The 23,038-nt window shown below is 32.5% G+C and overlaps 1 protein-coding gene across 1 annotated transcript in view; it reads left to right on the forward strand.

Moving 5' to 3' along the window:
• Window positions 1-23,038, forward strand: part of pole (polymerase (DNA directed), epsilon) — a 57,709-nt gene that overhangs the window by 518 nt on the left and 34,153 nt on the right. The window contains 22 exon segments of the mRNA NM_001128523.1: window positions 3,208-3,343; window positions 3,513-3,593; window positions 3,962-4,006; window positions 4,098-4,190; window positions 6,598-6,752; window positions 9,368-9,512; window positions 9,588-9,668; window positions 10,251-10,358; window positions 11,627-11,737; window positions 11,812-11,897; window positions 11,980-12,099; window positions 12,203-12,335; window positions 12,654-12,767; window positions 14,729-14,941; window positions 15,609-15,716; window positions 15,840-15,968; window positions 16,520-16,622; window positions 17,563-17,709; window positions 17,834-17,979; window positions 20,870-21,018; window positions 21,125-21,217; window positions 21,664-21,808. Of these exon segments, the coding sequence (NP_001121995.1) occupies window positions 3,208-3,343; window positions 3,513-3,593; window positions 3,962-4,006; window positions 4,098-4,190; window positions 6,598-6,752; window positions 9,368-9,512; window positions 9,588-9,668; window positions 10,251-10,358; window positions 11,627-11,737; window positions 11,812-11,897; window positions 11,980-12,099; window positions 12,203-12,335; window positions 12,654-12,767; window positions 14,729-14,941; window positions 15,609-15,716; window positions 15,840-15,968; window positions 16,520-16,622; window positions 17,563-17,709; window positions 17,834-17,979; window positions 20,870-21,018; window positions 21,125-21,217; window positions 21,664-21,808 (2,641 nt within the window).

A 23,038-nucleotide genomic window follows, 5' to 3' on the forward strand; every position in this document is an offset into this window, starting at 1 on the left:
CTTCTTCTTATTATTATTTCTTAATATTAAACAACTGTATTAGTTACCATGAATTGATAATCAAATACGTCTGTAGCGTTTATTTATTTAGTCAATGTTGGTTTCAGGACTTACAGTGCTCCGCATATATGAGTACACCCACTCACAAATCTCTCTTTTAAATTCATATATTTAATAGGAAGCTATACATTATTACATTTGTACATATACATCAGAATAGTCAGTACTGAAGCCAAATCTGGAGCTTATCTAACTAAATAACTTACGATAATAGACCAAAAACTAGTACATCCAAATTTTTGTTACAGAAAAATATTAAATACAATTTTAAAAAAGAGGAAAAATCGAGAGAAGCAAAAAAATTGAAAAAGTTTAGTTAAAATTTTGTAGGTTGTATTTTTTATTTTTTTTGCAATATCTTTCTTGACTTTAATTGTATTATCTTTCTATTTCTGAAGATACTCGGCGACTGAAATATAATTCAAATAAATATATCTGTTTAATAAATCTGTTTAAATAAACCAATATACACTACCTATATTCACTGAGGAATGGACACAAGTAGTCATTTTCAAAATGGGGTGTACTCAATTATGCTAAGCACTATATATATATATATATATATATATATATATATATATATATATATATTGCAATAAACGTGCAATTACAATGAAATACAGAAAAATAAGTATAATACAAACAATGCAAATATAGATATTAAGTTTTTTACAAAAAAAAAAAGAATGACAAATTTTAAAGAAGTAATACAATGGTATGGCAAAGAGAAAGAAAGTGAGAAAGAGAAAAAGACAATAAAATAATAAATTAAAATAGAGAGAGAGGGCACATGAAAAAATTATAAAATTAATGCAAAATAATAAATAAAGCACGTTTAAGAAGTTTTAATAGCTTTCTTGTCATAAGGCTCCGAAATGGTATTCGAGTACAGATTCAATTCTTGTTTAAAAAATACAAAGTTTGGTTTACATTAAGTATATTTACACTGATGTATATAAAAAAAACTTTCCAATACATAATAATAGGTTAATACAAAAACTTGAATTAAGCACTTGTTTTTTTATTGATAATCCCAAAATATTATGTCTATAGCTTAAAGAAAAATCACCACAAACCTTTTGGACAATTAGAGTACTCGTATCAGACCAGAAAGATTTAACAAAGGGATATTCCCAAAATAAGTTAGCAACAGACTAAGTCTCACAGAAAGAGCAAGAGACGTCAATGTCATTTTAAATGTCTGTAAAAATTGTTTAACTGCATAAAATCTAAATAATTTTAAAAGATATTTCTTTAAATTTATTTGTTTAAAAAATATTCTGGGGGAGTGACATAACAAACGACCATTTAATATCATCAAAAAGGTTATTCCAATAAGAAATGGAAGAGGAATTTGAGATGACATGAAGACCAAATTTTATGATTGCATTTTTTTTTTATTGGAGAAACAAATGGATCCAACAACAGTAGAGTCAGGCCCAGGGGGACATACAGAAATCTGTGAAATATTATTATTATAATTTCTAAAAAAGCATACCAATCTCAGAGGAGATCCCCTTACAAACAATATTAAATTATTTTCTAGAGCTTTAATATTTAATTTAGATTTTGATTCTCATATGTTAAAAGTTTACAGTCAAGATTTGGGTAGTTGAGAATTCATCAGGATTTAGAAGATTTTTTTTTTTTCAAGACATTTTATGAAATTGTATATTGTGGCATGTTACAATATATGGTTGGTCACAATATTGGCATGTTTTAGTAACAGTTTATTTATTTATTGTTTGTCTCAGTTTTTAAGTGTTGTTTATGTACTGTAGTTTTTATTATTACTTTGAAATAGCTTTTACATGGCAGGGCTCGAAATTGCGACCATTTTGGTCGCATATGCGCCCGAAAATTAATCTATGCGACCTCATAATATATTTGGGCGCATAAGTGCGACTGCAGATAATGGTTGTAGTGCGACCTGTTTTGGTTTCGTACAGCAGTACAAAATAAATATTTCTTACTGCAATGCTTCATTTTTGTTTGATGCAAACTATACAATTATTTTATATTCATAAAGTAACAGACTTTTTATAGCAGATAACCTACATTCATGCACATTCAAGGCAGTATCATAATGAGAAATGGAATTCATTGTTACTATTATTGTCATTTTTTATCATCATTAATATTCTATGGCCTAATTATTAGACATTCATTTTGGAATTATTGTACACAAATATCAATGTCTTCGCAGCATTAGTTAGATAGTTGTTTCTGGTTTTTGTCAGTCCTATTAATGTTGTTTTAAAATACAATAAATCCCTTAAAAACAATTTGCAGCGGTGCTCATTTATTTTTGGTGGGTGCTTCTAAATTTTTTCTGGTGCTCCTAAAAAATTTTTTGTGCTCATAAATATTTGAAGTTGGGAGCACCGGTGCTACCAAGTAAAAAAGTTAATTTCGAGCCCTGCATGGTAACCATAATATTCCATTTCTTATCATTAGATGACTATATTAATTACCATGAATTAATAATAAAATGAGTCTCTGTAGCATTTATTAATTTATCCAATGTAGGTTTCTGGGAAGATTATGCACGATTAAAATCCAGACTTTATTTGTTAATTAATTAACATTAACAGACATTAATAAATGCTGTTGCTTGCTAAAATGTGTTGCTTGCTTTTAGTTTATGCTAGCTACTGTATAATAGCAAATGTTCATTATTGTAAGATGTTGGCACTTTTATTTATAAATTGTTTGTATGAATTATGTCTTAAAAAGTAGTGTAAGATGATTATGCAAGAGTTAGAAAATTGAGGTAAAGTTGTTTCATATCCGCACGTTCATTCATCAACAACTTGTGACATGTTTCCTATATTGTTTACATTGTACTTTGAATATTCGGTCTGAAATCACATGGAAGTATGACTTGAAAACATTTAATTAACTGTGAACAATGTTGTACTTTGATAGTCATTGGCTGGTAATATGATATCACTATTTAAAATTTATTAAAAAAAAATACTTTTTTGGAAATTATATTAAATGATAAAATTATGAAGTTAAATATCGGAGAAAGTCTGAATGTGTGAATAGTAACCCAACTTTACCTCAGTGTAAAATGTTTCTCCTGAAATAGGACTTTGTGCTTTTACAGTTCAAGTGTTCAACTGATTATTGATATTTTTTTAGGGATGATGCGTCAGCTTTGTCTGCTGTCAAGCGCCTGGAGCGCAGTCAGTTCACTGACAGTATGGACGAGCGTTTCGGCTTTGAACGGATGAAGGAGCCTGGGGAGAAAACAGGATGGCTTATCAACATGCACCCGGTAAAAATAAACATGAAGACACTTAAACATATTCATTTCCTGGCCAATAAGCTTTCCTTGCATATTCTACTGATAATCTTGCTAAATATGTCGAAGGATTTGAACGTCACACAAAAGGATACTCTGATGTTTGATGATGATGATGTTTGTGTGTATGTGTTTTTTAAAGACTGAGATTCTGGATGATGACAAACGAATGATCAGTGCTGTGGACTATTACTTCATACAGGAAGATGGAAACAGATTCAAGGTGTGATATTACCTCAATTCTTCTTTCAATTGTAATACTAAAGGATTCTCAAGTTAAATAAAAATACACTACTAATCAAAAGTTTGATACTTATATGATACAGTAATATTGCCATAGACAGCAAGATTTGAAATACAATGATTTTCTACTTAATGTATTTTGCTAATGTGATGAAAAATGTATATTTTAGCATCATTACTTCCGCATTCAGTCTAATATGCTGTTTTAATGCAGAGGATGCATTTCTAGTCAGTTTAAGTGTTTAAAACTTGACCCAAAAGTTTGACCAATATTGTGTTTAATCTTGAATCACATAAACAGAGCAGGTCAAAGACTTTATATACTGTTCTTTATGTTTTTCATTATAGGTTGCTCTTCCCTACAAGCCATATTTCTATATTGCCACTAAAAAGGTGAGTTAGATTTAGTTTTTGCTATGGATAAAAACGCATTGTGTTGGATGGATTGGATGAATCACTGTGTGTCTTTTTGTGCCTACTAAAGAACACTGAAAGAGAAGTGATCTCCTTCCTGTCAAAGAAGTTCCAAGGGAAAGTAGCGAAGCTTGAATCTGTGCCAAAGGAAGATTTAGATCTGGTAAGTGATATTACTCGTTTTTTGACATTATTTATCAGAATTGAGTGCAAACACAATGTTTTTTGTGTGGTATTTGTTGCTCACAAAATAATTTTTTTTCTTAGGCCATATCAGACTTTAAATTGCTGTCAGTTGTTACCTGTTTTTTATGGCATTAAACAATGCTGTTATTGTGTTTATGTTGTTTGTCTAATTTAAAAGCCAAATTTTATTTTATTTTATTTTTTCATTTTTACAGTTAAAATAGTCAACAATGCACATATTGCACATAAATCATCTAGATGTTTTTGTGTGTGTGTATTTATAATATTAGAGCTGCACAATTAATCAATAAAAGATCGCGATCTCGATTCGACCCCTTAGACGATCTTAATCCAGCATTTCTACGATTCTGTCAATCATATTTTCAAGTTCAGGAGAGAAGAAAAGGCGGCTGCACGAGTCTTTTCATTGTTTCACACACATTGCTCAGTGACACTGACACCTCCAAATGATGTTGAATGAGTCACATACTGTATTTATAAGGTATAATTCACCTAAAAATGTCATTTTAGTCTAAACATGATGTTTTCGCGATTGGGAAATCACACGTGACATGAGCTGCTGACCGTGAGCTGTTATCACATCTACTTAATGATAGACGCGCGCGCGCCTACTTTAGTGAAAAGAACCTGCATATGTTGCGAGTAACAGGTAATACAGTTGCAAATAATATTCTGTTTGTGGCACAGAGTGATGGTTTGGGAGCCGCGCGCGAAGTATGAACAAGCACTTAGCAGTCAAAATGAAACCGAAAGTGTGCACTTCATTTAAATAATCATATCGCATTTTAGAGTTATGATTACGACAAGCATTTTGTATTTGTTTTTTCTTTTATAGCGAACACACAGTTGTGCATGAAAATAAATGTTTACAATGTCAGTATAACTACTCTAGCCTATATATTGTTGAATATAATTTGATAATGGCAAATGTCTGATTTTACCAGTGAATAAAATTGTCTAATATGACAGATTGCAAGCATTTATCTCAAACATAATAATTCAACATCAGAATTATTATAAGTGGAATAGAATTATTTATAGATACCAGTAGACCTACACATAATATTCTTATCGATGGTGTGCCATATGCTTGTTTTTACCATACCTTTATTTTACATCTACAGAATCGTGAGAAAATCGTGATCTTTATTATAAGCAAAAAAATCGCGATTCTCATTTTAGCAAGAATCGTGCAGCTCTATATAATATATAATGTATATATAGTTTTTTTATGATTTTGTTTACTTTATTTCCCACTTATTTAATGTCCTTTCATGCTCTTTTTTTGCTGATATGGATGTATCTACACTCAGCTCCTGTAAACCAGAAAAAATTCCTTCTGAGTTTGCGCACGCTTTGCAAATAAAACTCATTCTGATTTATAAACCAATTGTTAGGGCTGCACAATATTGGAAAAATTGTATATTGCGATATATTTTATTTTCTCTGCAATATATATTGCGATATAATTTCACCAGATGACCTAAACGTCATTACTTGGGATTATTTTTTAGGGGAGTGAAATATAAATATATTTTTATGTAACTTTATTATATACAAACTACAGTCATAAACAATTGAGCAAATATAAAAGTGAAATAAACTTTGTGCAACAGTATTCAGGTACAGAAATTGAATAATCAAAGGTAAAATAGCATTGCATAGTCTTCACCATAAAAATAATCTTTATTAATTATTTCTTTATGCGCTGCTGAAATGTTTTTAATTCTCTTCAAATGCACACACAGCCACAAGCCTTCAAAACACATGCAGATGATAAACTTTCACTCTATTACTGTTCTATTCTGCAGCGAATCTCATGTGTTTGAACCTGTGGTTTCTGGTCATCTATAGTCCTAACTCAACATTGCATATCTTGTGATGTGACTATTGCAGATGCACACATTGTGATATCGATGCTCAAATGATATATTGTGCAGCGCTACCTATTGTTGTTATGTTATTTGAATATATACCATTATATGTTAACTAACTGCATCAGAACAGCAGAGTCACTCGCTACTTTCAAGAAACGACTAAAAACCCAACTATTTAGTCTCTACTACACTTCCTAATCTGCAATTGCCTCTCTGAATATCACACTAACTGTACCAAAAAAAAAAAAAAAAAAAAAAACACTAATACTACTAATACTTCCCTTCTTAGACTTTACAGACCTGAAACTTGCCTATAGCACTTATTCATTGTTGCTCTTGGTTGTGTAAATTGCTTCCTTGTCCTCATTTGTAAGTCGCTTTGGATAAAAGTGTCTGCTAAATGGCTAAATGTAAATGTAAATGTTAATCAATCTCATATTTGTACTGGATCATTTCACTTATTTAATTGTTCTGTGTCCTTCAAAGCCTAACCACCTGGTCGGACTAAAGAGGAACTACATCAAACTCTCTTTTAACACTGTGGATGATCTTATTAAAGTAAAAAGAGAGATCTCACCTGCTGTCCGCAAGAACAGGGAGAGAGAGAAGTCTAATGATGCCTATACAAGCATGCTGTCCAGGTATTCACACTTTGGCATTGCCAAGAAAGCACACTGTAGATGCAAATGTCCTGCTTTTTAAAGGCACAACATGTAAGATTTTTTTCATTGAAGGATCAAAAACCACTAGAAGAGGGTTATATATTTTATGACTTGCAGTATGTACCTGCATTTTGCCAAATCTCTCACATAATGTTTAATTTTATAGAAATAAGCAACTTTATCCAATGTTACAGACCATGTCCTGTGTCTTCATGCTAATAACACACCCTCACTGTATGGTTTTATTTTATAGAAGACAGGGAAACACCAAAGATGCTTTAATATGTTGTGTTTAATTAGACCACACAGCGCAGCATTATAACAGAAGCCTAAAATGTTTGTAGTCTGATCAAACAGCACTGCATCTTCTCTGTGAATACTTTAGTTCATTCATAAACATGATTGCTGCAGGAGTCCTGTGGGATAAAATGTAAACCACAATTATTATGATTTTTTTATACACAATGGATTTTTTTTAATTACAGTGCTTGAACAAAATCAGAAAGGCATTGAAGGGATTAATATTTTTTAAATTTGACAAAAGACTCAGGTGACAATTAGTTTAGATTCACAATCTTTACATCCACATTAATAATAATAATAATAATAATAACAATACAAAATTACGTAATTAAATAAAATAAATGATAAAGAGAAATGAGTAGGAGAGTAGAATTTCTCTAAATATGAAACCAAAATGCTCTATTGACGCATATTAGTGGTGTAATGGATCACAAATCGTACGGTTTGTATCACATTATGTTTTTTTTTTTTTTTTGTGTCACTGACCGGACCATTTTTCAGATCAGCCATTTATTACAAAAACAGTACTGCAAGAAACTTTTGGTTTCATGAAATAAAATAAAGAAATAATCAGCTGAATAAAAATAAATAGTAAAATATTCAGTTTTGTGAAAAAACCACTGTTACTGTACTGTTTCTGATAACACAATGCATGAATCTAACATAATTTGTACAAGCTGTATTAATTTTTAATCAAATTTTCAATAAATGAGTCAGATATTCACTCATAAAACTTCGTTTCATTGCTGGATGTGTCATTTTTGAAGAATTATTCAGTGGCTTATTTTTTGATGGCTTTTTGTTGCCATGTTTTGGTTAAATAATGTAAGTGCTGCCTACAACTTTCATTTTTGAACACATGATTTAATCTTTACCATAAACATAAGTGGTTATATCTAAACTATAAACAGTTATCCCACTACTTTTTTGTTATTTGACTGTTTGTAACTTCATAACTAACTCAAAAGACTAAAACCTCAATCTCTTTCTTGATTTTTGCATTTTTCAAACACAGATTTAAATGCAGTGATTTGAAGGATTAATAAACATGAAAATCACAATCATTTATAATTTATTTTGTGTGGGTGTTGAGATCCCGATCTTTTAATGATTATTCGTGCAGCTTACTCTTAATGCATTAATGCAGGCTAAACAAATAGTGACAGAAAACACCTTTAATAACCTAAGAAATCCAGCAAATCCTGAATAACCTACCACGGCTTCCTCTGTCATCATTGTATTTCACAGGAAAGCCTAAATGCTTACATACATGTGATTTAAATAACGCGAGAGGTGATCTGTTGATCAAAATCGTACAAAGTTGTCTCCTGACAAATAATTTTCAGGGAAAAATTCTGTCTTTGTTTACTCTCCCTCCGCTTAAACACAAAATAATATTTATTTTTTGCTGCTATGGATATTATTTTTCATTTGTGTTCAATAAAAAAGGAAACTCATATTATATGAGTATGACAATTTTATTTTTGGGTGAATCCTGTTATAGCAATAGCTGTTATAAATATAGGCTACTTAAAAACTAAAATGAACATACAAAAAACACCCATGATTCCACAGTCATAACGTCATCAAACTACGTCTGTTGCTGCATCCTAGTTTGCGTACTTGTACTATGCCCTGGAAGTATGTACTTTTTTTGTGAAGGAAGAAGTCTTTCATGCAGAAAAATCTCCTCAGGTCTTTGAATAATCATGCATTCAGACGTTATTGTCCAAACACGTCTTTATAAAAGTTCAGTATTGTTGTTGCAGATGAAATATATCACAGAACACGCCATTTAAATATTTTCCAGTGGGCTAGATATTAATTAACAGTCATAAAAACATCTTTTCCAAAGCCTCTCTACTTGACGGTTGGTCTTATGTGTCCATAATTTTCACCCGTGTTTGTAGTTCTAATTGAATTCACGTCCAACGCGCAATGTACTTTGGGCAATATTGGTGGTTAGAGTATGGATGGTTTTGCACTTAAAATTTTTACCGGAAATAGTTAACCATCCGGACACCTTTGGCATACTCTTTTCAACATACTATGATTTGGGACATACTAATTCTATTTTCAAATACTATTTAGGACGGATTGTCTGCAAATTGGCATGCAGCATTTGTTTGTTACACACTGTGCCTTTAAAACCTTTATGTTGAAACAATGCAAAAGAAAAAAAGGATCTAAACCATTAAAATAATGGTAAAATAATATTTAAAAACTCTTCTTGCTGTTGACACTGTTCATTTTTGCTGCAAATAAAATGAAGCATCATTTCTGTGTTCCAGCGCTTTGGTTGGTGGGAGTGTAGTGACGGAGGATGAGGGTGGATCGTCAAAAAAGATGACCGAGCAGCTAGACAACATCCTAGACATGCGGGAATATGATGTGCCCTATCACGTCCGCGTTTCTATTGACTTAAAGATTCACGTGGTAGGGAGACTGCGTGAATGATATTGTGTTTAATATTGATTTGAGACCTCGATTGACTGCTCTGATTTCTGACAGGCTCACTGGTATAATGTGCGGTATAGAGGAAGTGCTTATCCTCCTGAGATTGTGCGCAGGGACGACCTTGTGGAAAGACCTGTAAGCTCTTTTATTTCAAGAAGCTCTTGCATGTTTTACTTGCTTGTGATTTTGTTTAGACTATATCTGCTGTTTAAAAGGGATAATTCACCTCTTCCAAAATTGTATTTCCTTATTAGTTACTTAAAGTGGTTCAAAACTTTTATTAACTTCTTTCTTTTGTTGATCACAAATCATGGTAAACTGAAGAACTAAAGTAAGTGGCTGTTTTTCCCCCCAGCATTTTTTGTGTGATCAAATTTGTATTAAACAGGTGGAAATAATGTCACATCCATTGTTATAAACGAGAATAGCAACCAACTTCAATTTCTTTTATTTCCCACCCACCCCTGGCGAAAAATGGTAAAAATTAAGTAAACAAATAAAAAAAATGAATTTAAGCTTAAAACAATTCACCCAACAGAAGACAGAACAAAGAAACTCAAACAGGTTGGGAACTAGGATAAGGAAATTATGGCAGGATTTTCAATTTTGGAAGAACTATCCCTTGAAGATTGTGTGTCGATAATATTATTCCACTTTTTTAAGTGTGGGTCCTGCTTTTGTCATTAAATCAGTGCTGTATTTTTGTGTCTCTCTAAGGATCCTGTTGTGTTGGCTTTTGATATTGAGACCACTAAACTTCCTCTGAAGTTTCCTGATGCTGAAACAGACCAGATCATGATGATATCATACATGATAGATGGACAGGTAACACCATTTGATGATAGACTAGTCAGAGTATATAAAGATTTTATTGGCAGTTTTATTCATGTCATATTTAATCCTTTTACGCATATGACCACACTTGAGTGATCAGTCCAGGCTGGTACTTGAAGCATATGATCACACTGGTGTGATTTTGACGTTCAGAATGCACGTCATCAACTGCTCATTTATTTATAAAGCACATTTTTTAAAACAGCCACAAGAATAACCAAAGGTCTGTACATGAGACAGAGTAATATTTAATTAAAATTTGGAGAAACTTATGAAAACAGAAATAGGACAAAAGAAACAACAGATATATAATCAGAAACAATGCAATCAACAGTTCAATCTAATACTTAAATCTGACATCATAATTATCATCATTTATCAGTGTTTTAAAACAAATAACATTTATTTTAGGTTTCAGACATTCAATTACACATGACTACTAGCAAAACACAACATTTATGCTTTGTTAAATACATGCTGTTGTCAATGGGGATGGCATTAATAATTATCAGTATAAAGCAGTTGACAGTTGAAAGTATCGCACGCCAGACACGCACATTCGCATACTATTTAAAATAAAGTATTCAGATGGCGCTCTGTGGCGTGGCAGAAATATGAACAGTGTCCTGAGTCATGGCTGGGTGCTGCGGACAGCCGGACAGGTGTGTGTAACCTGATAGAAACCCATGTTTAGAATTTTAAAATGCATGGCACTGCGTGGCGCTCAGCGGCGCATTGCCGAGCGACACTTTTGACGAGTGAACCCCTTTACTGGACGATGTGCTTTTATTCACGTAAAATACAGCACACATTTTTTATGTTGTTAGAACATTTGCGCTATTTCTCTTCCAGTTAAACAGCCACATACTTTTATGTATTTTGGAAGAAAATTATGAATAAACATGCTGTAAATCCAGCAGACTAAACATGGCGGTGCCCATCACCAGTCAAATCAAGTAATAGGATAGTTTTCAACCTGTTTAAAAGACGAAATACAGGTTCTTACATATATTGACAATCGGAATATCAGATATTTCACAATATAATCAGGATGTTTGTGAATGTTTACAGAAAATAAGCAAAATATGATGTATACATAAGTCATTGGGACTGTTGCATGTAGTGATAAACTAGACGTGTTGCGTTCAAAATAACGGTCACAATAAAAAACAACTCGCGCAGGAGGGTCAGCTGGAGTATTTGCATGAAGGAATTAATGTTTAATACATGACACTGACATTTATGTCCTACTTTTTTAGGGTTTCCTCATCACAAACAGAGAAATTGTGTCTGAGGACATTGAAGACTTTGAGTTCACCCCAAAACCTGAATATGAGGGCCCTTTCACTATATTTAATGAGCCTGATGAGGTAAGATTAAACAGTAATTATGTGAACAACTGGTAAAATGTTTTCACTTTAAAAAACATTCTGCTTGCTTTCAGGCCTCTCTCATTCAGAGATGGTTTGAGCACGTCCATGAGACCAAGCCAAATATTTTTGTCACCTACAACGGGGATTTCTTTGACTGGTAGGATAGGATTTTAAATAAACTACATGCATAAAAACTGTGACTTATGTTTTATGATGGATTTGTGCCTGTGTGTCCTTAGGCCATTTGTAGAAGCCAGAGCTGCCCAGTTAGGTCTGAGTATGCATCGGGAGATCGGCTTCCAAAAGGACAATCAGGGAGAATATAAAGCCAGCCAGGCTATTCACATGGACTGCCTCAGGTGGCTGACATGTTTTTTTTATAGCTGGTTTTGGTTCGGTTTGGTTTGTATGGCATTATAGTTGTAGTCCATGTATATCATAATATCCTCTTGCTTTGTTCAGGTGGGTAAAGAGAGACAGTTACCTGCCTGTAGGAAGTCATAACCTCAAGGCTGCAGCAAAAGCTAAATTAGGCTATGACCCTGTAGAGCTGGACCCAGAGGAGATGTGCCGCATGGCCACTGAAGAACCACAGGTCTAATTTTCATCTTTCATTCTTGGCGATCACTTGTGCTGATGAGTGTTTGCTTAAATATTTAGTCAGATGCTTGATTTATGAACATGTCCTCACAGACAAAAGGTCTCACTCATGAAACATATGCACAAATGTTTGTGTGAAATATGTGTACAGACGTTTTTTAGTATTTAACTTTAATACTAAAATGTATTCTGACTGTACAAAGAAATTCAAGAACTTATATGCCATATGTGTGCAATAATCATGTACACCTATTCCTAATTTCTTAACTCTGTATGACAGTGCTTACTTTTGTTTATTGTGTTTGTGTTTTAGACCCTGGCCACCTATTCAGTGTCTGACGCTGTGGCTACATACTACCTCTACATGAAATATGTTCATCCCTTCATTTTTGCCCTCTGCACTATTATCCCTATGGAACCTGATGAGGTCTGTGTCTTCATTTGGATTTTTGCTGCTCAATGAATCAAATCTGTAATATAATATCTAGTTGTTACCTTGTGTTTGTGGACACATCAAGGTCATTATAGCTTTGTATTTTTAAAACATTTTTTATTTCTATACTGTTTTAAATTTTCTGTACAATTCAGTTTAGTTTTATTTTGTTTTTAGGTAGTTTTATTAGTTTAGTTGTTATTTGTAAGCAAAATTTCTATTAAAAAATCACATTTAGTTTTAATAATTCTAGTTTAGCCAATCAGAGCAAATTTTAGTGTTTGCACAGTTATTAACAGAAATTAAATCCAACACCAAATTAATGCAAAGAATAAAACTTAAAAATGATAAAGAATTCAGACAATATTTTCCGTATTGAAGATTATTCTGTATTTGCAGATAAACACATATATTTTACATTTTTTAGCAAATGAAGAACAGTTCAACACATTTTCATTATATAGAATTGATGTTTTATATATATATATATATATATATATATATATATATATATATATATATATATATATATATATATATATATATATATATATATATGTGTGTATCTCTAAACAGCTGCAGTTCAGATTTTTTGTCACAGAATATGTGCTTATTAATTTTGATTAATAAGATAAAACGATTATTTCGTTTTGCTGAATATTTATTATTTCATTTAGTTTTTTAGTAGCTGTTGTTTGTTTCGTTTAGTTGGATTTTTTCATTTATTTATTCTTTTTATTCTATTTTTTAGTGCTGGGCAAAAAATAAAAGTTTGTTTTGACTTATGTGAAATATATGTTTGTGTAGCAAATATAATTATTGTGTATTCTATATTTAAGTACACATGCATACATATATTTCCGAAATACACACAGTTAAAGTCAGAATTATTCGCCCCCTTTGAATTTTTATCTCTCTTTTTTTTTTTATATTTCCCAAATTATGTTTAACAGAGCAAGGAAATTTTCACAGTATGTCTGATAATATTTTTTCTTCTGGAGAAAGTCTTATCTGTTTTATTCTGGCTAGAATCAAAGCAGTTTTTAATAAAAAAACATTTTTAAGGTCTAATTATTAGCCCATTTATTATTAGGTCTAATTAATAGCCCCTTTAAGCTATATATTTTTTCTATAGTCTACAAAACAAACCATCATTATACAATAACTTGCCTAACTACCCTAACCTGCCTAGTTAACCAGATTAACCTAGTTAAGCCTTTAAATGTCACTTTAAGCTGTATAGAAATGTCTTGAAAAATATCTAGTCAAATATTATTTACTGTCATCATGGCAAAGATACAATAAATCAGTTATTAGAAATTAGTTATTAAAACTATTATGTTTAGAAATGTGTTAAAAAAATCTCTCTGTTAAACAGAAACTGTGTGTGTGTGTATATCTATCTATCTATCTATCTATCTATCTATCTATCTATCTATCTATCTATCTATCTATCTATCTATCTATCTATCTATCTATCTATCTATCTATCTATCCATCTATCTCTCTCTCTATCTATCTCTCTCTATCTATCTATCTATCTATCTATCTATCTATCTATCTATCTATCTATCTATCTATCTATCTATATATATATATATTTATATATATATATATATATATATATATATATATATATATATATATATATATATATATATATATATTATAATACAAATAATGTATAAATTTAAATTTCAGTGTAGCATTCTAAGTAAAATGCTTTATTATAATTTAGTTTTTATGTATTTGTGTGTATCACATACATAAAAAAATTTATATAATACACACACATAAATTATGTCAAAGCACATTTTTATTTTGGATGCGATTTAATCTTTGCCCAGCACTCATTTTTATTTTGATTTAGTTAGCAAAATGTTTTTTGACCACTAGTTTTAGTGTTGGTTTAGTTTTCACTTACTAAAATAACCTTTGAACAAATGTGACAACAGGTTTTGCGGAAAGGCTCCGGTACCTTGTGCGAAGCCTTGTTGATGGTTCAGGCCTACCATGTCAACATCGTCTTCCCAAACAAGCAGGAGCAGGTCTTTAACAAACTCACAGATGATGGGCATGTATTGGACTCTGAGACATATGTGGGCGGCCACGTCGAGGCTCTGGAGTCTGGTGTGTTTCGCAGTGACATCCCCTGCCGCTTTAAAATGGTAAACAGGAGTCCATCTTTAACCAAAGCACTGTTTCTGAGCATGTTGTATTTCCATCTTACCAGGGCCAGACAGAATCTGGACCTTTTTTTTTTTTTTTTTTTGCTTTTTCTGTGCAGAATATTGTTAAAAAAACAAGAATAGATCTGGATTTATGTGGAAATTTTTTTAGTGTAGGAGTTCACATAGGAACACATAAAAATATACAGTTAGAACAAAGCTACAGCACTTCTCTCATATAATACATCCATTAAAAGAGAAATAATATTACTTTACAAGTTGTATTGTACATAATTTCTCGAAACATTTGCATATTGTTCTATAATATTTCTGAAATTAATAAAGAAAACTGAATAAATGTTTACACTCATTTACATTAACTGTTAAAATGCTGGGTTCTACACAACAACTTTATGCTTTCCCAGCACAAATCAATTTAGCATAATTGTTTGTAAACATTTAAGTAGATTGAACATAAAACAATTAAGTTGTCCAAAAAACATCCCAAGAGTTGTGTTGTTTCTGCTCATTTTAAATAAGTAGCTTGAAAAAGAAACGATAATATATATTTTTTGAGTGTTAGTAAATTAATAGATTGAATAATTGGCTTCACGTGCAGATTCCATGTTGTCCTACATATTACTTATGATTTGTCTCATTTGAACAGAATCCCGCAGCGTTTGACTTTTTGATTCAGAGGGTGGAACGTACTCTTCGTCATGCAATTGAGGAAGAGGAGAAGATTCCTCTTGAGCAGGTTACCAACTTTAATGAGGTCAGTTGCAATCTTGTGTTTATTGTTCAGTATGGTTTGTTGTTGTTTTTTGTCTGTGGACATTTGATGCTTGCTTTACAAAAGCCTGCTCACATTTGAATTGTTTAATTTTTCCTGTTTCAGGTGTGTGATGAGATCAAGAGGAAGCTGGTCTCTTTGAAGGAAGTGCCCAACAGAATCGAGTGTCCTCTTATTTACCATCTTGATGTAGGGGCCATGTACCCCAACATCATCCTCACCAACAGACTACAGGTACAGGGCAGTTCTCTGCTTCTTAAAGGGACCGCTTACCCAAATATTGAAATTTAGATACTCTCTTCTGTTGAACACAGAACAAGATATTTTGGGATCAGGGTGGGTCCAAGCTGGAGTCTCTCTCTGATCCCCCGCGTCTGCAATAGCTGGGGAAATTCCAAATTGAACCAAAACAAACGATTACAATTGGCTTGAGATTGGCAATAAAAAATGTGTAAACTAGCAGAACCTGGCAATTTAAAAACAAGTTATTTGGAAAAAAAAAGCTGAAAAACTGTAACCATTAACTTCGATAATAAGAAATACAAATACTGTTGAAGTCAACGGTTCCTGTTTTCCAGTTTTCTTTAAAATATCTTGTTTTTTGTTCAACAGAATAAAGAAACTCAAAAAGGTTTGAAACAAGTGTGTGCAAATTCATTTTTGGGTGAACTATCCTTTTAAGCTATTAATTTTATTCTAGCGACATTATTAGACATTTTTTTTGTCGCATTTATCTGTAAAGGCATTAAATCAGGCAAATGTTTTATTTTTTATTTTTCTTCTAGCCTTCTGCCATGGTTGATGAGGCGACCTGTGCCGCCTGTGATTTTAATAAACCTGGGGCAAACTGTCAGCGCAGAATGACTTGGCAATGGAGAGGAGAGATCAGTGAGTGACGTTTAATGTCAAATGCATTGATTTTAACTAGGGTGACTGTAAAAGTTTTTGGTCAGTAAAATGTTTCTCATTCATTCATTTTCCTTCGGCTCAGTTCCTTTATTCATCAGGGGTCGCCACAGCGTAATGAACCGCCAACTTATCCAGCATATCTTTTACACAGCGAATGCCCTTCCTTCTGCAACTCAGTACTGGGAAACACCCATACACACTCATTCACACACATACACTACAGCCAATTTAGTTTATTCAATTCACCTATAGCGCATGTCTTTGGACTGTGGAGGAAACCAGAGCACCCTGGGGAAACCCACGCCAACACAGCGAGAACATGCAAACTCCACATAGAAATGCCAACTGGATCAGCTGGGACTCGAACCAGCGACCTTGTTGCTGTGAGGTGACAGTGCTAACTATTGAGCCTCCATGTTAAAATGTTTCCTTTTAGACTAAATAAATATGAACGGTCAACAAGGATGCATTAAATGTAATAAAGTGAAGACACTGTTCAATATAAATACTGTTCTTTTGATCTTTATTAACCATCAAAAAAAGCATGCTTTCTTCTAAAATATGTTCTTGGCCCAACTGTTTTCTAGAATGTAAATGGTGGGAAATGTTCCTTCAGCATCTGTATATAAGAATGATTTTCAAAGTATCTTGTACCACTGATAATTGTAGTACTGTTGCTGAACATTTTGCCATCACAGAAATAAATTAGACTTTAAAATAGAACAGTATATTTCACAATATTCCTGTTTTCACTGGATTTTTGACTTCTTAAAACATTTAAATATCTTACCAACCTCAGAATTTTGCACAACAATGTTTTTTTTTAAATAATGCGCTTCAGTGCTCTTCTACTGTAATGTAATTTTGCTATTATTATAATATTAGCAACCAACAATAAAACATTTTTTTTTCCTAATAGTGCCAGCAAGTAGGAGTGAGTTTCATCGCATTCAGCAGCAACTGGAGTCCGAGAAGTTTCCCCCTGTTTTTCCTAATGGTCCACCTCGTGCTTTCCATGAGCTCAATAGAGAAGAACAGGCTCGGCATGAGAAGAAGCGTTTAGGAGGTCAGTACAATCTCTTTTTTCTAGGGTGTCCACATTAAACACAGCCAAAATCATGTGTTTCTCTCACTTTTTATCTGTACAAAATGTGAGGTGTATGTTAATAAATGTGTATTTGTTTTCTTAGACTACTGTAGAAAAGCCTATAAGAAGGTTCACCTGACCAGGCTGGAGGAGAGAGTCACTACTATCTGCCAGAGAGAAAACTCCTTTTATGTTGACACAGTTCGAGCCTTCAGAGACCGTCGATATGAGTTTAAAGGACTCCACAAGGTACAGATTTTTTTAAACCTTTTTTTTTATATATAGACTCTTGATTTGTTTCATATGTAATATAAATCTGTTTCTCTATTAAAAGTAAGTAAATCAAAATCACTTCATAAGGATATGTTTTTTTATATAAAGTCCGTATTTATTATATTATGCAGGCAGGAATCATTTATATATCACATTTTAAGTATTTCTAACCAGGATGCGAGTTATACATTGTGTCTGCCGTTTTGGTAATGTTAGTTTGAGTAATTCATGCTTCAGTGAAACAAATTTATGCATTTATTTAAATTATATCTAATTTATTAATAAAATGAATTTATGTTTTCAGTATTTTGAGGAATGTTTAGTGTATTCTGACTTACAGAAAGCCTCTGACTAGCTATTAAAGTTGCTGTTGGTCAAACTTTATATCATTTTACTTTATTTTTGTATTTTATGTAGATACAAACACCTTTTTTTAAAAGAAGTGTTTTGTGAACACTTGCCATGTCTGTGCTCTAGATCTGAATGCCATCTAAAATGTCTGCTCTCTCTCTCTCTCTCTCTCTCTCTCTCTCTCTCTCTCTCTCTCTCTATATATATATATATATATATATATATATATATATATATATATATATATATATATATATATATATATATATATTTATATATATATATATTTATTTATGTATGTATGTATGTGTGTATATATATATATATATATATATATATATATATATATATATATATATATATATATATATATATATATATATATATATAGAGCAGCCATTTTAGATGGCATTCATATACATACATGCATACATACATACATACATATATATATATATATATATATATATATATATATATATATATATATATATATATATATATATATATATATATATATATATATATATATATATAAAATGAGGGAATAACACACACCTGGCCATGGAGCAGCTTAGAAGCCAATTGTACAATTACTTTTGGTCCCTTAACAAGTGGGAGGCACATATGGAAACTGTTGCAATTCCTACAGCGTTTACCTCATTTGGAAGTAAATACTTTCAAATTAAAGCTGTCAGTCTGCAGTTAAAGCACATCTTGTTCATTTAATTTCAAATTGATTGTATTGGTGTATAGAGCCAAAAATGTTAGAATTGTGTCCAAATATGATGACTGTATGTACATCATTAGAAATAGTTAATGAGATATAACCAGAGTGATCGTCTGTTTTTATTCCGTTTTTCTGTCATTTATTTCTCATTTGCTGGATATTTTATTAATTTGATGATGTTGTTATATATTACACATTTTATTCATGTACTAAATGCTTCGGCAATACTGTACAAAGTGTCATGTCAATAAAGTAACCTGAAATTGAACTTGAGAGAGCAGCTTTTACCAGTGGGTTGACATGGCTCCTGAATATTATACAAATGAGAGAAAAAGTGGATTTCTTTTTTTAATTTCAACAGCCTAAAAAAAATTAAAAAATGTACTCTTTGAAAAGTGTTTAACAGTGTCATAATAAACAAAAAAAAAATGTTTGTTTGTTGGATGGATTTAGTTAACCAATTATGTGCCATGGGTAAAGGGTGTGTTTCAATCCAGCCACCACAGCAAGTATATTTCAAACCTGTGGGAAGCACTGTACTGATTGGAACGATTTATGCATTCAGTGGTATGAACCGGTTTAGTGGGTGGTCAAATGTATTTTTATAATATTTATTATTTTAATTATGATTATTATCATTTGATATAAAGGTCATTTGAAATATATAGAGATATAACACACATCTTGTTTTGATGTTCTTTATGGGGGATCAGTCACCCCCAAACCCTCTGTAATTTGCACCCTGTTTGTAATAAGTGAAATAGAAATTCATAATAAATAAAAATGATTTCTATTGGGTTATGATTTGTTAGGATATGACTATATTTGAACAGGAACCGCCTCTTTGAAAATTTGGAATCTTGAGAAAAAAATCTATATTCTTGAGCAGTGTTCACACCAGAACTTGGATAGACGCGTGAGCCTTTTAAGTTTGCTCGCTTTATCCGCCCGTCAAGTTTGCTTCATTCATGCATCAAATTCACTTCACAAAAGATGCGTATTCATGTCATGGGCATGGCTTCTGTGTGGCTAACATGGATTTTATTGAGAGAATAGCTGTGTTTATGTGATTTAGGAATGCTGAAAAACAGTGTTGATTTGTTCGGGGCCTCGTCTGAGTCCACTAGATCCTTTCAGAGGTGCACCAGCTCTGTGAGTTCATCAACTCCCCTAGAAACAGCGGTGCTTCCGACTAAGCCGAGCCCAGTTTGGTGAACTGTGGTCCAGTGTTGGCAAGAGGATTTCTGACACCAACAACAGGCACAATGTCATAATCACACCCCTACAAGAGAAAGCTCTTGATTGGTTAACGCGGCGCGAATGCCTGCTAAAGTTTAGATTTTCCAATTTAAGCAATTCACTCAAATCGCGCCACTTCATTCATGTGAATCACGTCATTTGTGCCACCTCATTCGCGTGTATAACGCCGCAGGATGTCTATTCGCGTCTTTGCATTGACTTAACATGTAAATCGCTCACGCTTGACACTTAATCCACTCCTGGTGTGAATGCAGCATTAGAAAATTGTCTTTAAAGTTAAGAGATCAAAGCAATGCATGTTAATAAACGAAAAAAACTATTTTTGATGTATTTACAGCTGGAAATGTACAAAATATTTGATTCATGGAAAAAGATCTACACTTAATATTCTATACTTAATATGATTTTTGGCAATAAAAATCAATAATTTCGACCAATACAATCTATTTTTGGCTATTACGAAAATATAAATGTGCAGCTTAAGTTCTGTGGTTCAGGGTCACATTTATTCATGAATGTGTCCAGGTGTGGAAGAAAAAGCTGTCTACAGCACAGGATAATGGGGACGCAGCGGAGGTGAAGCGCTGCAAGAACATGGAGATTCTTTATGAGTCTCTTCAGCTGGCCCACAAGTGCATCCTCAACTCCTTTTACGGATACGTCATGAGAAAAGGGTATTGAGCTATCAGATATACCTGATGAGGTCTTATCATGACATTACTGTTTGTTTTCTAAATGTTTTTATGCAATTTACCACATTGCTCATATTATAATTCTCAGAGCACGTTGGTACTCAATGGAGATGGCTGGGATTGTTTGTTACACCGGTGCCAACATCATCACACAGGCCAGAGAACTCATCGAGCAGATTGGGTCAGTCTCTTACACCAAACCCATAAATGAAGCCAATTAAACAGTTTAGATACTATTTAACTCATTTTATTTAACACATAACTCTGAATTGCTTGATTCTGATTGGTAAGTTGTTACCTGATAATGGCCTTAATGTCAGTATTTAAACCCAACACTTTCATATTACATGATTTCGCATATTTTATTTAAAGTACATAGCACTAGTATCTCATCTTGTATCTGTCACAGTTATTGAATGTATTTATTGTCAGAGAAAAGTGGATGACTTCACTATAATTAGGCAACAGTAAGGTGACCGTTGGATAGTTTAAGTTCCACTTGTTGCTTGTTTTTTTTTACAGTAGATTTGTTTAGTGTTTGTATAGTGAAATTAATTACTTATTTAATTTATCTGGTTTTATTTTTGGCTTCTTTCACTTCACATATCCCTTATTCTTGATTTTCAGGAGGCCTCTGGAGTTGGACACTGATGGTATATGGTGTGTTCTTCCCAATACCTTTCCTGAGAATTTTGTCATCAAATCCACCAATGAGAAGAAGCCAAAGGTGACCATTAGTTATCCTGGAGCCATGCTCAATATTATGGTCAAGGTAATTTATCTTGCTTCTTATTTGACCAGTAATGATAATTTTGATGTGATGTCACACTATTAGAGGAACGACACCCTGGCAGGCAAAACATTAGTATCCCTCACTGACGGCCAAGTCACGGGCTGAGCCAAAAGCCGTATAATTATCATGCGATAAGATATAGTTTTAGTAACCACTATGTACTGCGCTTTTACAGAAATGATCTCCAACAAAGAACACCCAGAAAGGAGAAATGTATATATCTCTGCCAAATCGTAACATCAGCGTTTGCTTTTTATACAGTTTCTATTTTAATTTGCAGATTAAGTGCAATTAAAGTAGGGATGCACCGATACAGATTTTTTAGCCGAAATCGATAACCGATAACTCTTCAGATTATAGGCCGATATATATATATATATATATATATATATATATATATATATATATATATATATATATATATATATATATATTAATATATATAGGCCGATAATTATAAATATTTCAAAATGTTATAATTTTATACAGCAAACTTGATAAAAGATTAAACTGCTCTTATGAACTGAATAGTCTATACTCAAAGCAAAAAAGCTATGATTTCAAAATTGCAAGGTGATTATAGACCTAAATTCACATAAATCAGCATGCAAAAATACATTTTTTTTCTTCATAGCAAATTTACATGCAACTTGACTGTTGCATAAAAATTATAGGTTAAATAACAAAATAGGATTTAATCAACAAGCAAGTTAGATATATTTTAAATAAAATGAAAATAAAAGAGCCTTTTTTAGAGCTGTTTTGACAGTTCAGAGCCACCGTACAAGCAAAAATCTAGATACAGATAGTAAGTTTTACTTAAGAAAATGCGGTATAGATTTGTCCTATTTGGTGTTTTAGATTATTTTAAACACATGTAGCTGCTGCTTGTCAATCAGACAATGCTTCTACGTTCGTTCTTGCTGTCAATTGCGGGAAAATGATTAATCAAAAGTTTATGATAGATCTCTGTGAGTTTCACTCAACTGTGGGCGCAGATGACTTTGTGACAAACACAGAGCATAATATAAAGACAGACTGTGGCGGCGTGTTGAGGACGCACCTCTCCCCCGTGCTGCGGTAAAGCCTGTCAGATCAGTGTGTGTTTGTGCACGGTGACCGCTCTCACGCGCGCTCCTTATAATCTATGATTATTCCGATTAAACTGAATACAATCTTACATCAACAACACATGGCAAGCAACGCGTT

Source organism: Danio rerio, chromosome 5 (assembly GCF_049306965.1).
Source record: "Danio rerio strain Tuebingen ecotype United States chromosome 5, GRCz12tu, whole genome shotgun sequence".
In the NCBI taxonomy this organism is placed as follows: Eukaryota; Metazoa; Chordata; class Actinopteri; order Cypriniformes; family Danionidae; genus Danio; species Danio rerio.